Source organism: Punctularia strigosozonata (genome assembly GCF_000264995.1).
Source record: "Punctularia strigosozonata HHB-11173 SS5 unplaced genomic scaffold PUNSTscaffold_6, whole genome shotgun sequence".
In the NCBI taxonomy this organism is placed as follows: domain Eukaryota; kingdom Fungi; phylum Basidiomycota; class Agaricomycetes; order Corticiales; family Punctulariaceae; genus Punctularia; species Punctularia strigosozonata.
This window is the reverse complement of record NW_006767438.1, coordinates 1,706,202-1,717,971: the sequence shown is the minus strand read 5'-3', so window position 1 is coordinate 1,717,971 and position 11,770 is coordinate 1,706,202. Positions and strand designations below refer to the sequence as shown.

Below are 11,770 nucleotides of genomic sequence, written 5' to 3'. Positions count from 1 at the left end.
GGATTTTGCGCGTTGATGCGCGCACTTGCGGAGCGCGGGCGCTGGGGCGTACTTGACAGCGCTGAGTTGTGCGCACTTGCCCAGCGCGGTGGGGCTGGAGACGGCAACCACGGCCAGGTCACGTGACATTTGGGATTCGCGTTGATCTCTAAGTCCGCGTTGGCTACCGTACATGTGTCGCTATGTCCTAGCAGTCCGAGAGTACATACAGATATTTTTGAGCTCATCGAGTTGTTAGTGATAGCTGAATGGGACATGAGACAAGTTAACTATACCTGAGATAAAAGCACCACAACAGTGTCTCCTGGCCATCAGTAATCTGGAGGGTTCATAACCATGATGTGTTAGCTATGGAAATCTCTGTCTTTCAGATGTACATGCAGTATATAAGCTGTTACTATATGGGATGATATGATGTTACAGATGGGGCCAGGCCAGGGTGAGGTGTCAACAGTCAAGTATCAATCCCCAACTCCAACACTTATATCTACATTTGTTCTCTAAGCCCCTTGGACATGGACCAGTGCTAATGTTATTGACACTGCAACCACATTTTCTATGTTATTAGTTCTAAGTCCCCTTGTACCTATAAGACAGTCCTCTGATTAGTCTGTCATCTGTCATGATTTGACAGTTTTATGAGATTTTTTGGCTTTTTTGTGACAATTTGGACAGAATATGATCATATTATGAACCATGTATGTATATATGTAGAAAATTGCCAGATGGGGTTTTTCCTGATGGTATAGGGTTGAGGAACGGTTGTTGGTTTCCCCCGGAGGGTACTTGTCCCTTGAGCCGCGAAGAGGCCAACCGCCGGCACCATCAGTGGTGATGGTCCTTGTTCAAGGGCGCGAAGGTAAAGTTCTGGTGATGCTTTGCGAACAAGATCAACTAATATCACTGCTGAAGGTACTAGTTTCGCGTGATGCAAAGGTGTACATTGTAAGTATAATGATCATCGTTGCGTATATGCATTGGGCCGATGGGTGATTCTTGTTCTTGTTCTGTTGAACACATCACGAGATATAGCGAAAGGGGAAGCCACGCTTGCTGACGTAGAGCGTGATACGGGACGCAAGGCACACCTGCTTCAGCTGGATCTTTCTGATCTTGAAATCGTGCAACTTTTCGCCGCGGAGTACTCGCGGTGCGTCACCCTCCGCCGTCAAATCGAGCGCGAGCGTTGAACGGGGCATCTACGGCTCGTAGGAGGGAGTCACGTTTGGACATTCTGTACAACTCGGCGTATATGCCACTGTCGCAACTGTATCTTCATGCTTGACTGATGCATACTTTAGTGAGGTCATGATACCGCCCATTGACGCGTTTTCAAGTAGGGGCATGATCTGCAGTTTGCTACGAACGTTCTCGGTTAGTTAACGTATCTATCCTCGACTCCGAGCCTCCCTCTCGTGCGTCACTTCTTCATTCTCTCCAAGCCTCGCTATTGATGACCTATGGACGAAAGGTTTGACATAGTTGGCGACGTCGCGTGCGTTATGCCTGCCCTTTCAGGAATCACGCTCAACGAGGCTATGGGTGCAGCAGTCTCTTCAACATGACGCGCTCTGGCGTGGATTAGATGGGTATCAACAAACGCATGCAGCCAGGTGTAAGTTGCATGCACACCTACGATGTGCTATCTAAAGAGCAGCATCTCCCGGATGCTTCAGGAAACAAGAATTGGTCGGACCCGTCGAATGATTTCTATATCGATGGCTTCGATGCCGATAATCAAAGTTGTTTCGACTCGCATGTATGCCGTGAGCAGTGGACTGTGGCGCGCCCAACCTCCGTATAGGACGGGGAGGTATTCACAAGGATCTCTATTTTCACTTGTCAGTCTCGGATGGTTGTCACTGCTCCATCGTCATGAAATTGATGATCCTCTGAAGTTCTAGCTGAACGAGGACAATCTCGTTTTGCACAAGCCACTGAATAATACGCATGGCAGAGGCTAGCTTCGAAATGATTGCCGGTAAGGTTTCTCTCGATTGGCTAGTTGACGCATGCTGACACCCAGGTGATTTTAAGATTTGACATGACGAGCACCGTACTCGCCAGGGCGCACCCGCAACGCAGTCCACACCTGATTGAGACGACAGGGACGTCACTCGCACCCCCCGATGAGGCGTGCTTACTATCCATAAATCACTCAAATATTGAGATTGACCTTCCGACAGCACAAGACGAGAGATACCCCTTTTCAAAGGATCACAAATGTAGGTCAATGTCGACGCCCGGACGTCTCTTCGCGTGAACGGTGAGAGGCGTCTCCATGCACGTCGTGCGCATGTTCAATATCCCATTCCGGTAACCCGCGATATCGAAGTCGGCAGGCAGTTCCATGTCGTAGGTGAGGAGTATACGCGCAAGAAGATGTCGCAACTCGATCCACGCAAGCGGTTTGCCGAGGCACACGTAGGGGCCTGTGGCATGAAGTTTAACATCGTTCGAGGAAGTCATTTCGCGAAATTACCTGTCGAGAACGAATGTAGCGCCGTCTTGTTCGTGATGGAGCCGGGCCCAAGGCCACCGTCCAACCAACGTTCGGGGCGGAAGTCCTGTTCACGATGACCGTCAGCAAGGGTCCGTACGCCGAAATGTCTATGTCGCTTACCATCGGGTCGGGATAAAAGTTGTCCGGGCTAACTTGTTGCGAATAAGCGGCGATCGCCACGATAGTGCCTCCTGGAACGAAACGTCCGTCGATCATCCTACCCTCCGGAGGGACGACACGAGGAAGGAAGAACGGCGTTCCTAGACGAAGTGATTCGCTCAGGACCGCGTTGAGGAAGGGAAGCTCCGCGAGAACGGTGTGGCTCAGCGTCCCGTTCCGATCAGGGAACGTCCTGTCGACCTCGGCTTGGGCCATCTTATAGTACCGCGGGTCTGCCAGTAGGAAGTACAGGACCAAAGCCGTGCCAGTGGAGGTGTTGTCGGATCCTGGTAGCGTAGTTAGTCGAGGAGTACCGCATACGTGGCGTAAACCGACCGCCTTGCATAGCCACTATTGCCTCCCATTCGAGATCGAGCAAGGATATTTGCCGACCGGTGCCCGAGTCTCCCTCGAGCTAGCGTCATAAATGAGTATCGTACGTTGATCGCATAGTAGAAGCAACCTGACAACGCTTACCAGGTAAGAGGAAAGATCTCTGATCTCGACTTCCTTGGTTCGACGGATGCGGTTACGCATCATCTCCGCGGCTCGAATCTGGAGGCGTCTCATCGTCTTGCCAGATGGCAAATGCCATATGATGTCCATCAGCCACGGTGATTGACCGATGCTGGAGCTCTCGTTAATGACAGCGCGATTACTCTCGAGGGGAAACGCACCTGTCGACGAGGACGGTTGCCATCTTCCCTCCTTCCACTAGACGCTGTGGATCTCCGTTCGCCATCATTTCCTGCGGTCCATGTCACCATGGATACGGGACGCGGTATGAAGACGACGCACGAGCTTGTTGCTGCCTCCGAAGACCATATCGCACTGCGGGTTTGATTAGACCGTGCGGCCGCGCCACGGGAGTATACCGGCTCACCATAAAGTCATAAGCCCAGTGGCAGCACAGATCGGACATGTTGACGCCCTTCTCGGTTTGACGGCGCTCGATGTGGCTCATGAGCTCCCAGGAGCGTCGCTCGAGCATGGGAAGGAACACCGATACGCTGTTGGGCCCTGGATCAGTTGCTGCAGACGCGAGACGATCGTGCTTAGGGTTTGCCTCACCCGCTTTTTGCGCCTTCTTGCGCTGGGCGTGCTTGGACTTATCAATCTTGAAAAACAGGGACGTCATATCGGGATGCCCCGGAGCTTTGTACGAGTCGGCCTTCTCCATGCTATATCCTGCACCGTAGATCAAGTGAGAGACAGGACCGTTGATCGACAGAGTGTTCGGTCCTGGTTGCACGTCTGTGAACGCCAAGCATCGTGGTCAGGGTCACCACCCACCTATCCGCACGAACTTTCCGTATTTCCGGTGCAGGTCGTCGAGGATGAAGTGTCGCCTGCCGCCCAAGGAGACTTGCGACAGTCTCAGGCTGCTCACTCGCCATAGCAAAGGTCCGGGATAGGATGCGAGTGGATGAAACGGAGAAAGTCGGTAGGCGATCACGCAAGCCAACGCAGACGACGCGTATGAAGCGTAGATAAATGCGGACAGCCACCACGGGCGCCTGACCGCGTCTTCCCCGGCGACCCAGCGCAGAGCGGAATACAGAGCAGCAATCACGACCGTCTGGAACAGGACGAAATGATCCCCCCTTGTGTCGTACCGGTGAAGATAAAGCCAAGTCAACTACGGACACGATGGTCAGGATCCTCTACGGGTCGCCACCGACAACGGTCTGTACTCACAGCTCCAAGAGCAGACGCGCCGACAGCCGCCGGCGCCGTATTTGCAGGCAAATCGGAGAGCAGAGACGTGAGCATCGTTGCCGAGTCTCACTTGCAAGTACAATTCACGCTCGGGGGAAGAGGGGGAAGATCTTTATAGGACGGGGCCCATCCATGGTTTCGCGTCACGACGGACAGCTAAGTGACCGAACGTTCCAAGCAGGGTACGGGCGAGGACCTACACTGTACACATCCAGGCATAGGGTTGTGACGAGTCGCTGTCGTGACAAGTAGCGCCAGAAGTCCTTCATGGCAGTCTTATCCGGGGCTGCGACCTATGCCACTGCGTCCGGATTCAGCCTCGATTTCCGAACGCTGGAAAGACAGGTACGTTAGCCAATGAATCGTGACCGTGGTCCTTCCCGTCGCGGCACCTGGACAGAGTAGCCGAGGAAGCACTGTACGCCCCGAAAGGAAGATCCGATGAGATCGAGGGGTTTGGGCACGTTGGGAAAGGTGTTGGGAAACCGATGGCAACCGGCGTGTCCGACACCGGAGTCTCAATAGGAATACTTAATCAAGGAATTATGCAGATACCAGAGGGCGCTCATAGATCCATGGTCCAGATCCGGGAATTGCCACCCGAAGCTTATGCACGATCTGAACTTCGTAAGGCCCGGCGACGCCTGATTCTGGAAGAATCAGATGATTTGACTCTGCTCGCATACCATAAACGGTAAGACTGTGAGACAAACTTAACATAATAGAACAGGGGCTTGCCATATGAGGAGGACAAAAGTCAAGCAAAATCAAATCAGGCGCCTGATTCTCACAGAATCAACCCCAGCCGAACGGGGCCTAAGCTCGCGAGGCCGTGTCGCATGCGCGTTGACGATCCGGAAAAGACTCCCATTTCACAGTGCTGAAGCAGCGTGTTGCTGGAGAACAGCTCACGGGGGCCGTGGATGCACTGTGTGCGCGAAACCGCGCGTATTGATGTAGTGCTCGGCGATGACGCAGGGCCGAACCGACTTCAATCCCGACCGGTCAGCGGCTACGCCACCGTCTTGCGCGCGGCTCGCTTGGCGCTACTCAACGCCCATGGCGGTGCATGGCCTTTTCGTCTCCTGCCTCTACGCTCGCCGACCGCCTCGACCCGCTATGACCTGGCTGCGGCATTACGGCTACGATCGACGTCTGCGCAGGCGGCCATCGACTCAATACCGCCAGGGCCAGGACTCGTTAGGAGAGGATCAGGAGGGACGGCAGTGATCGCGTCGCCCCTCTGCTCTTGTTCCTCTACGCTCGCCGACCGCCTCGACCCACTACGACCCGGCTGCGGCATTACGGCTATGATCGACGTCTGCGCAGGCGGCCATCGACTCAATACCGCCAGGGCCAGGACTCGTTAGGAGAGGATCAGGAGGGACGGCAGTGATCGCGCACGGATCCGCGATGACGGTATATCAGGCTCGATTTTCATGTACAGTACTTTAGCATTTTGGCTCACCCAGCGTCTGAATGTTATACACACTGTTTCCCATCCATCCACGAGCGACACAGCGAACACCGACACCGACTATCGACACCGACTACCGACACCGACCGTTACGTCTACTCGTTCCCTCATCGCGCGCCTCGCGCTCCCTCCTACCTATCCACACTACATTCATTCGGCAGCCTCTGTTTCTTGCCTCGAGACCTCGCGCAACACATATCGCGTCGCCCAGCCCCACCGGCTTTGCATCACCACATTGACGTGCGGTGCGGCAACCGGTTGTTCCGCTATTGGGACCGCGCCGGAAATATACCTACATACCACACCCCTTTTAAGTTATTCCAATCATATTATGTCGCATGCAGTGCACTCGGTGCCACTGTTACCCGAGCTTACTCTGGTATCTCCCATGTCATATACAATTTGCTAAACCTTGGACAAGACTAAGCCTTGAAATGTATGTATGTTCCGGGTGTCGATATTGCCCTTGCAACCATGTTGCCTGGTCTTGCTCTGGTATTTCTCCGGCCAGAAATCTTAGCCTTCGTGTGACGAGTTTGGGTTGGTCCACTGAGCGTGCGGGGTGCCCGCGGCTTTCAAGCACGTATACGCAGCCTGGATATTGAAGGACAGATCTTGCCATGACGGTAACATCGAACCTAGTCGATGCCTACTTTAAAGTGCAACACAACCATACTTATGGTAAGTATACATATCTGATTGTTAACATAATTCTCCACAGTCTGCTATCTACCTCCCTATACTCAACCGTATACCTTTGGCAGATATCTACTGGTGGTCGTGAGGGATGGTCTAGTAAGCCCACGGGATAAACGAGTACGGAACATCAGCCTTGTAGAGTTCCCAGTCTCTTCCAAACATCTCCAGCAAGTTTTTATCTTTGACACGTCCGCGTTTGACCAGGGAGAAAACCGCGAAAGTTGCGCAAGTATACCATACGTAAATCCATTTTCCAGGCGGTGTGGACCAAATTCCGCAAACATCCACGTAACTCCCTCTCCAATAGCACACCATGGCAGCTCCGACGAGCATGAACAGCACTCCTGTATAGCTGGGGTGTCGGACGATGCTGTATGGGCCGTGGGTTTTCAGCCGATGTGATGGGCGGATTGTGACTTCGAAGGTGAAAAGTCGTCCCAGAGCTCTGAAGCACGCGACGCGCAAAGCGGCGCTCAGTATCATGAGCATTGCTCCTGCGCAAAAGACGGAGTTGAAGGAAGTCAGGGAGAGAGTGACGGATTCCCGCTTGGAGGCCGGGCAGAGGATGCTGAGGAGGCGTTCACTACTCCTGTTATGAAACTGCTCCGCCGCGAGTACAGTGCAATGTAGAAGGATAAAGATGACGATAGTGGCCTGTATGATTGCAACTACATGAGAAAAACATTCGAATATCTAAGGACAAAAGGACGTACCTGCGACAACGATGTGAGCAGACGCACTACAATCTCGAAGAGCTGGCCCTTGTATACGACGTCATCTGACGAGGGGCGCGCGTTTGGGGCGCGGAATCCAATGTAGTGCGAGGCAGCACAGGCGAGAAATGTTGCGATCTTGAGCACAACGGAGAGCTCCATGGTGCTGGTATTGAGATGTAAGTGGTGGACGAGTAGGTATGGTGCCGCTACTACGCGTGGCAGCAGGGAAGTATGCGACGTCTTAGGGCAGACACAATGAAGTACGCACGATATATGTAAAGACCAAAAGAACGTCCACCGTGCACCCACAATGCGCATTAGTAAGAACCCTTCACCGCTTTTGCGCGATTTGTTCGCCATGATTGGACTGCAGCTGAACCCACAAGCTCAAATTTTCCGTTCTCGCAAACCTAAATAAGCCCACGACGGCTGGACTAGTATTGGTGCAGGAAGGACTTTGATTATCATATATCCAAAATACAATGACCGATACTGTGCACCGAATCGGGCGTGACGCGAATCACGTTATACTTACATCTTGTCGATGCCGACATCGGACGGATCCGTGGTTTCTTCCAAAGGCAGGGGTATAAAACATGATCAACATGCCAGATCTATATACGCCAACGATGAGGGGTACATCTGACTTATTTCAGCACCCGTGAAGACATCATTTTTCTTGTGGCACAAGAATGCTATAACTGATGGGTTGGGGTCTTGCAACAAGACACGAGTAGCTCGGAGTATCGGGTTATACACCGTGCACCGCCGAGCCACCTTGACGCGCAAAAGACTGCATTTATATTGGGACCGCGCCGAAAATATACCTACCTACCTTTCCAGAGGTGAGAAAGCTTGCTTCTCTTGGTGCCGTTGGACTGCATACGGTTCCTGAAAATTTCGAGCGATCAGCACCACGGCAACGGATGCGAGTTATCATATGAGCATCGATGCTCGCCTCCGATGTGGAAGCTCTGAGCGTTGAACTGGATAGGACCATGGGGGACCGATATGTGTCTTACACGAGGGCCAAATGCTGCTTCTGCTTCGCGCTCCGATGATGTTTCATCTTGGGCAGGCTGCGGGCCTGCAGTTGCGCGCTAGGGCGCGTTGAGGGAGTCACCGTGTGGTGTGGGTGAAGCTCTTGCTTGGGCGTAAGCCGGGTGCGAGCGCGACGGCTCTCCCAGACCGCCCCCCAGACGGGGCGCGCGCGCCCGGCTGACCCCACACTGCGGTCGAGATCTTCGGGGCTTGCCTCGGAGGTCCCCTAGCGGAAGGAGCTGCATGTGAACAGGCAAGATGCCCTCGACCAGTCGCCAATAGCGGAGGAAGGCGTCAGAAGACCACCCCCCGGCCCTCTTGATCACATCGGGCGGAACGCTGGCCAGAAGCAGTTCCGTAGTGCCGCCGATGCAGAATGAGTGCCCCGTGAATCTTGGGAGTCCGGATTGGGTCCAAACCGCATTGCATCTTGTCATGAAGAACCGGCGAGTGAGGGGGCGCGTGCCGAACGACGTGCGATATGCGAAGAGGTGGTTGGTGTCGCTCGGGTTGTTCCAGTATAGGTGATGCCGCAGGGCCCTAATGGGGTCCGAAGATCCTTGCTGGCGAAGGATAACGACCTCCTCCCCTTGGCTGTAGTGGACCTTGGTCGAAGGGAGGTGGATGACGTGGGACGGTGAGGCTGGGGAGGGAAGGGCAAGGTTTCTGCGGCATGGCGACCTCTCTGTGGCCGCTCGCGTCGTCGAGGAGGGGAGGAGCTCACCTAAACGGCATTGGCCCCAGAAGGCCACACACGCGGCTGCGAAAACAGCGATGTCGACTGGGTCGGTCAAGTCGAGATTCGCCCTCAGGATGCGGAGCATATTGCGGTTGATTGGTAGACGGGGCGGTCAGCGAGAAACTGGTGGTCGCCTGTTCTCGACCCCGTTCAAGACGTATCTGAGCTGTTTGCCGCCCTTCCAGTCCGCGTTCTGTGCCGCATGCCAGGCCTTGAGTCCGGCTATGGCGTTCCTCGCCGTGCTGCCGGCCTGGCGGCCTTCGTTCGATGCCGCGAACGCGCATAGGACCAGCTCATCCGCTGGCAACCAAAATTGTCTGTGGACCTTCTCCCTTCTGCAGAATTTGATGAAACGGCCCACTGCACCATTATAACCCTTCAACGTTGATGGGGCCCATCCGTGGCGCAATGCTCTGGCGAGATGACCCTCCGTCGCCCCGGAAAGCTTGATCCCGTTCGGATTATGGAGGTGCGCCCGTCGGGATTTTGTGCTGGGTAGAGCGAAATGGTCGCCTTCTGGAGCTTTCCGAGAGGTCGTCAGAGGGTGTCGATGCTTGACCTGCGTTGACGAGGACCGAGGTGTCGTGGTGCGCATGAGAGGAGTCCCGATCTTGACGCGTCGCCGATTCCGCGTCCTCGATAACCTCTGGTTGGCATTCCTGCCCCTTCTTGTATACTCCACTCTCTCTGCTCATTCTCTTATCTACTAGTCCCCTTGAAGCTGTAGCGTCTCGGACAAATGCTAAATACATGAATCGGCCCTTGTAACGAGACCCAAGAGACAACTAGGAATCCTGATTGGTACCTCTGACCGCTGTAGGTCCTTTGGCGTGACTCCTCTCGAGGGTTCGTCCGCTCTATTGAGGCTCGAGGGGACGTACTGCGAGACTAGCCAGATGGTGGCCGCCCGCATAAGCGAGACCACCCTCTGGAGAACGCGGTTTTGCTCTGTGTTCCTCGACTTCCCGGCCTCGAGAGCCCCAATGACACCTTGATTGTCGGACTTCATGACCAGGCAAGTATCCGAGATGCCTCTCGCGATGGCCATTTTTAGGCCGAATTCCACTGCGAGCATCTCCCCCCAACCTATGTCGCGCCCTTCGACTTTCCAGCCCGGACTCAGCTTCCAAGCGTCCCACGTCCCGTCCACGACGACTCCTATCCCGAAGGAAGTCGAGGCGTCGACCCATAGGTCGCAGGACGATGTGTTTGTTGGCACCGCCAGCGTGCTGCCGTACTCCGATCGCTGGAGCTGGGCCCTCCAGAATTCCATGTCTTCGAGGACGTGCGCGTTGGGTTTCCTCCTCACAAACGGGGACGACTCGTGCGGAAACGAGCTTGCAAACCTCGAAAGGTGTACCAGGCGTGATCGGCCGTCGGGCACCACCATGCTACAGTGCACCAGAGTTCCGAGGACCTGTTCGGCCTCTTTCCTCGTGAAGGAGCCGCCTGTCCTCCAAGCTTCGAGTTTCGCCAAGTATCGGGATTTCTTCTCCTCGGGGATTGAGACCCGCTTCCTGTCTAAGTCCCATATGAATCCGAGGTATTTGAAGACTGTCGCGAAATCGTGAGTCTTTGATGGTTTCCACGGCCAACCGAGCCATTCCGCCAGCGCCATCAGCTCGTCGAGGCCGTAACGGAACCCGGGGTTTCCTTCCGAATCGAGACCCTCCGGATACCGGAAAAATGCGAAGTCGTCAACCCATTTTTTCAGGGCGTCGACTCCCCAGGCGAGATAAATCGCCGCCATGCAGTCCGCCACCCGGCCCCATACGCCCGGCAAACTAGCCGGGCCGAATGGGGCGTTGTGGTCGATCCAAAATTGGTCCCGCCAGTGTACGACGAAATGGCGTTGCTGATCAGGGCGGATTGGTATGCAGCGGAACGCGGCGTCGACGTCGAGCGTGGCGACTTGAGCGCCTGGCGGTGCTTCCATGACCAGCAACGCCATCTCCGCGAACGAGCCCCAATCGCACTGGAACTGATCCGTGTCTATCTCGCTATTGACCGACGATCGAGTTCGGTCATCGCGCGGGAATGAGAAGTCTTGAATCATGCGCATTTCACCCGTGCCTACTTTCGGGACCGCTCCAAGCGGGGACGTCCTAAAGAAGCCTATCCGCGATTCTTCTCCCCGGGTGAGCATAACTGGTTGGCCGTTGACGAGAGTTTCTGCCTTGCACGTCGCCGCTCTATGGCCTTTCCCGCCGCAGAAGAAACATCTCGTGTCGATCGGCTTCGGGGCGAAGGTCTGGGACCGTCCCGCCGAGTGTTTTGGTGGCTGGTCTGGCTTGAAGCCGGTGCTCCGCGCTGCGTTCTGGGTCCGAAAGGGCTGCAGGGAAGCCATCACCTGCGCTTTGACGAACGCCGGCTCTACCTTCCTCCAGATATGCTTGTGGAAGGTGCCGGGGTCTATGCCTTCGAGGTGGCACCTGCGGCGGACTTCGGCATCATAAGCTAGCCAAAGCGTCCAGTTATCCGATGTGGCCCCATCGGAGCGGCATATGCGATCGAAGTGTTTCCTCCACCGCTCGTAGTCACGGCGGAAGTAAGTCTTGATGAGTTGGAGCAGGCGCTTCCACGCCTGGTACCACTCCCCGAATGTCAGTTTCAGTTCGCCCGCCGATGGGAGAACTTTCTCCGCCTGGATCAGCCCCTTCGCCGGGACGACCGCATACATGTCCGTCAGGAGCGACGACGTGTCGCAGCCGTATTCG

General features: G+C 55.0%; 3 protein-coding genes across 3 annotated transcripts; all 3 read right to left on the bottom strand.

Annotated features, from left to right (window-relative positions):
* Positions 1–2,217: 2,217 nt before the first annotated feature.
* On the bottom strand, positions 2,218–2,950 carry PUNSTDRAFT_67850 (cytochrome P450; the record flags this gene model as incomplete). Its single annotated transcript, XM_007383880.1, has 3 exons — positions 2,218–2,432; positions 2,483–2,567; positions 2,624–2,950. Coding segments are annotated over 3 exons (627 nt in total), but the record flags the coding sequence as incomplete, so codon positions are not given.
* Positions 2,951–2,987: 37 nt separating this feature from the next.
* Positions 2,988–4,301, bottom strand: PUNSTDRAFT_19716 (uncharacterized protein; the record flags this gene model as incomplete). Its single annotated transcript, XM_007383879.1, has 7 exons — positions 2,988–3,077; positions 3,140–3,235; positions 3,336–3,410; positions 3,461–3,493; positions 3,546–3,694; positions 3,734–3,904; positions 3,956–4,301. Coding segments are annotated over 7 exons (960 nt in total), but the record flags the coding sequence as incomplete, so codon positions are not given.
* A 2,349-nt stretch (positions 4,302–6,650) lies between these two features.
* Positions 6,651–7,064, bottom strand: PUNSTDRAFT_67471 (uncharacterized protein; the record flags this gene model as incomplete). Its single annotated transcript, XM_007383878.1, has 1 exon — positions 6,651–7,064. A coding segment is annotated over one exon (414 nt), but the record flags the coding sequence as incomplete, so codon positions are not given.
* Positions 7,065–11,770: the final 4,706 nt, after the last annotated feature.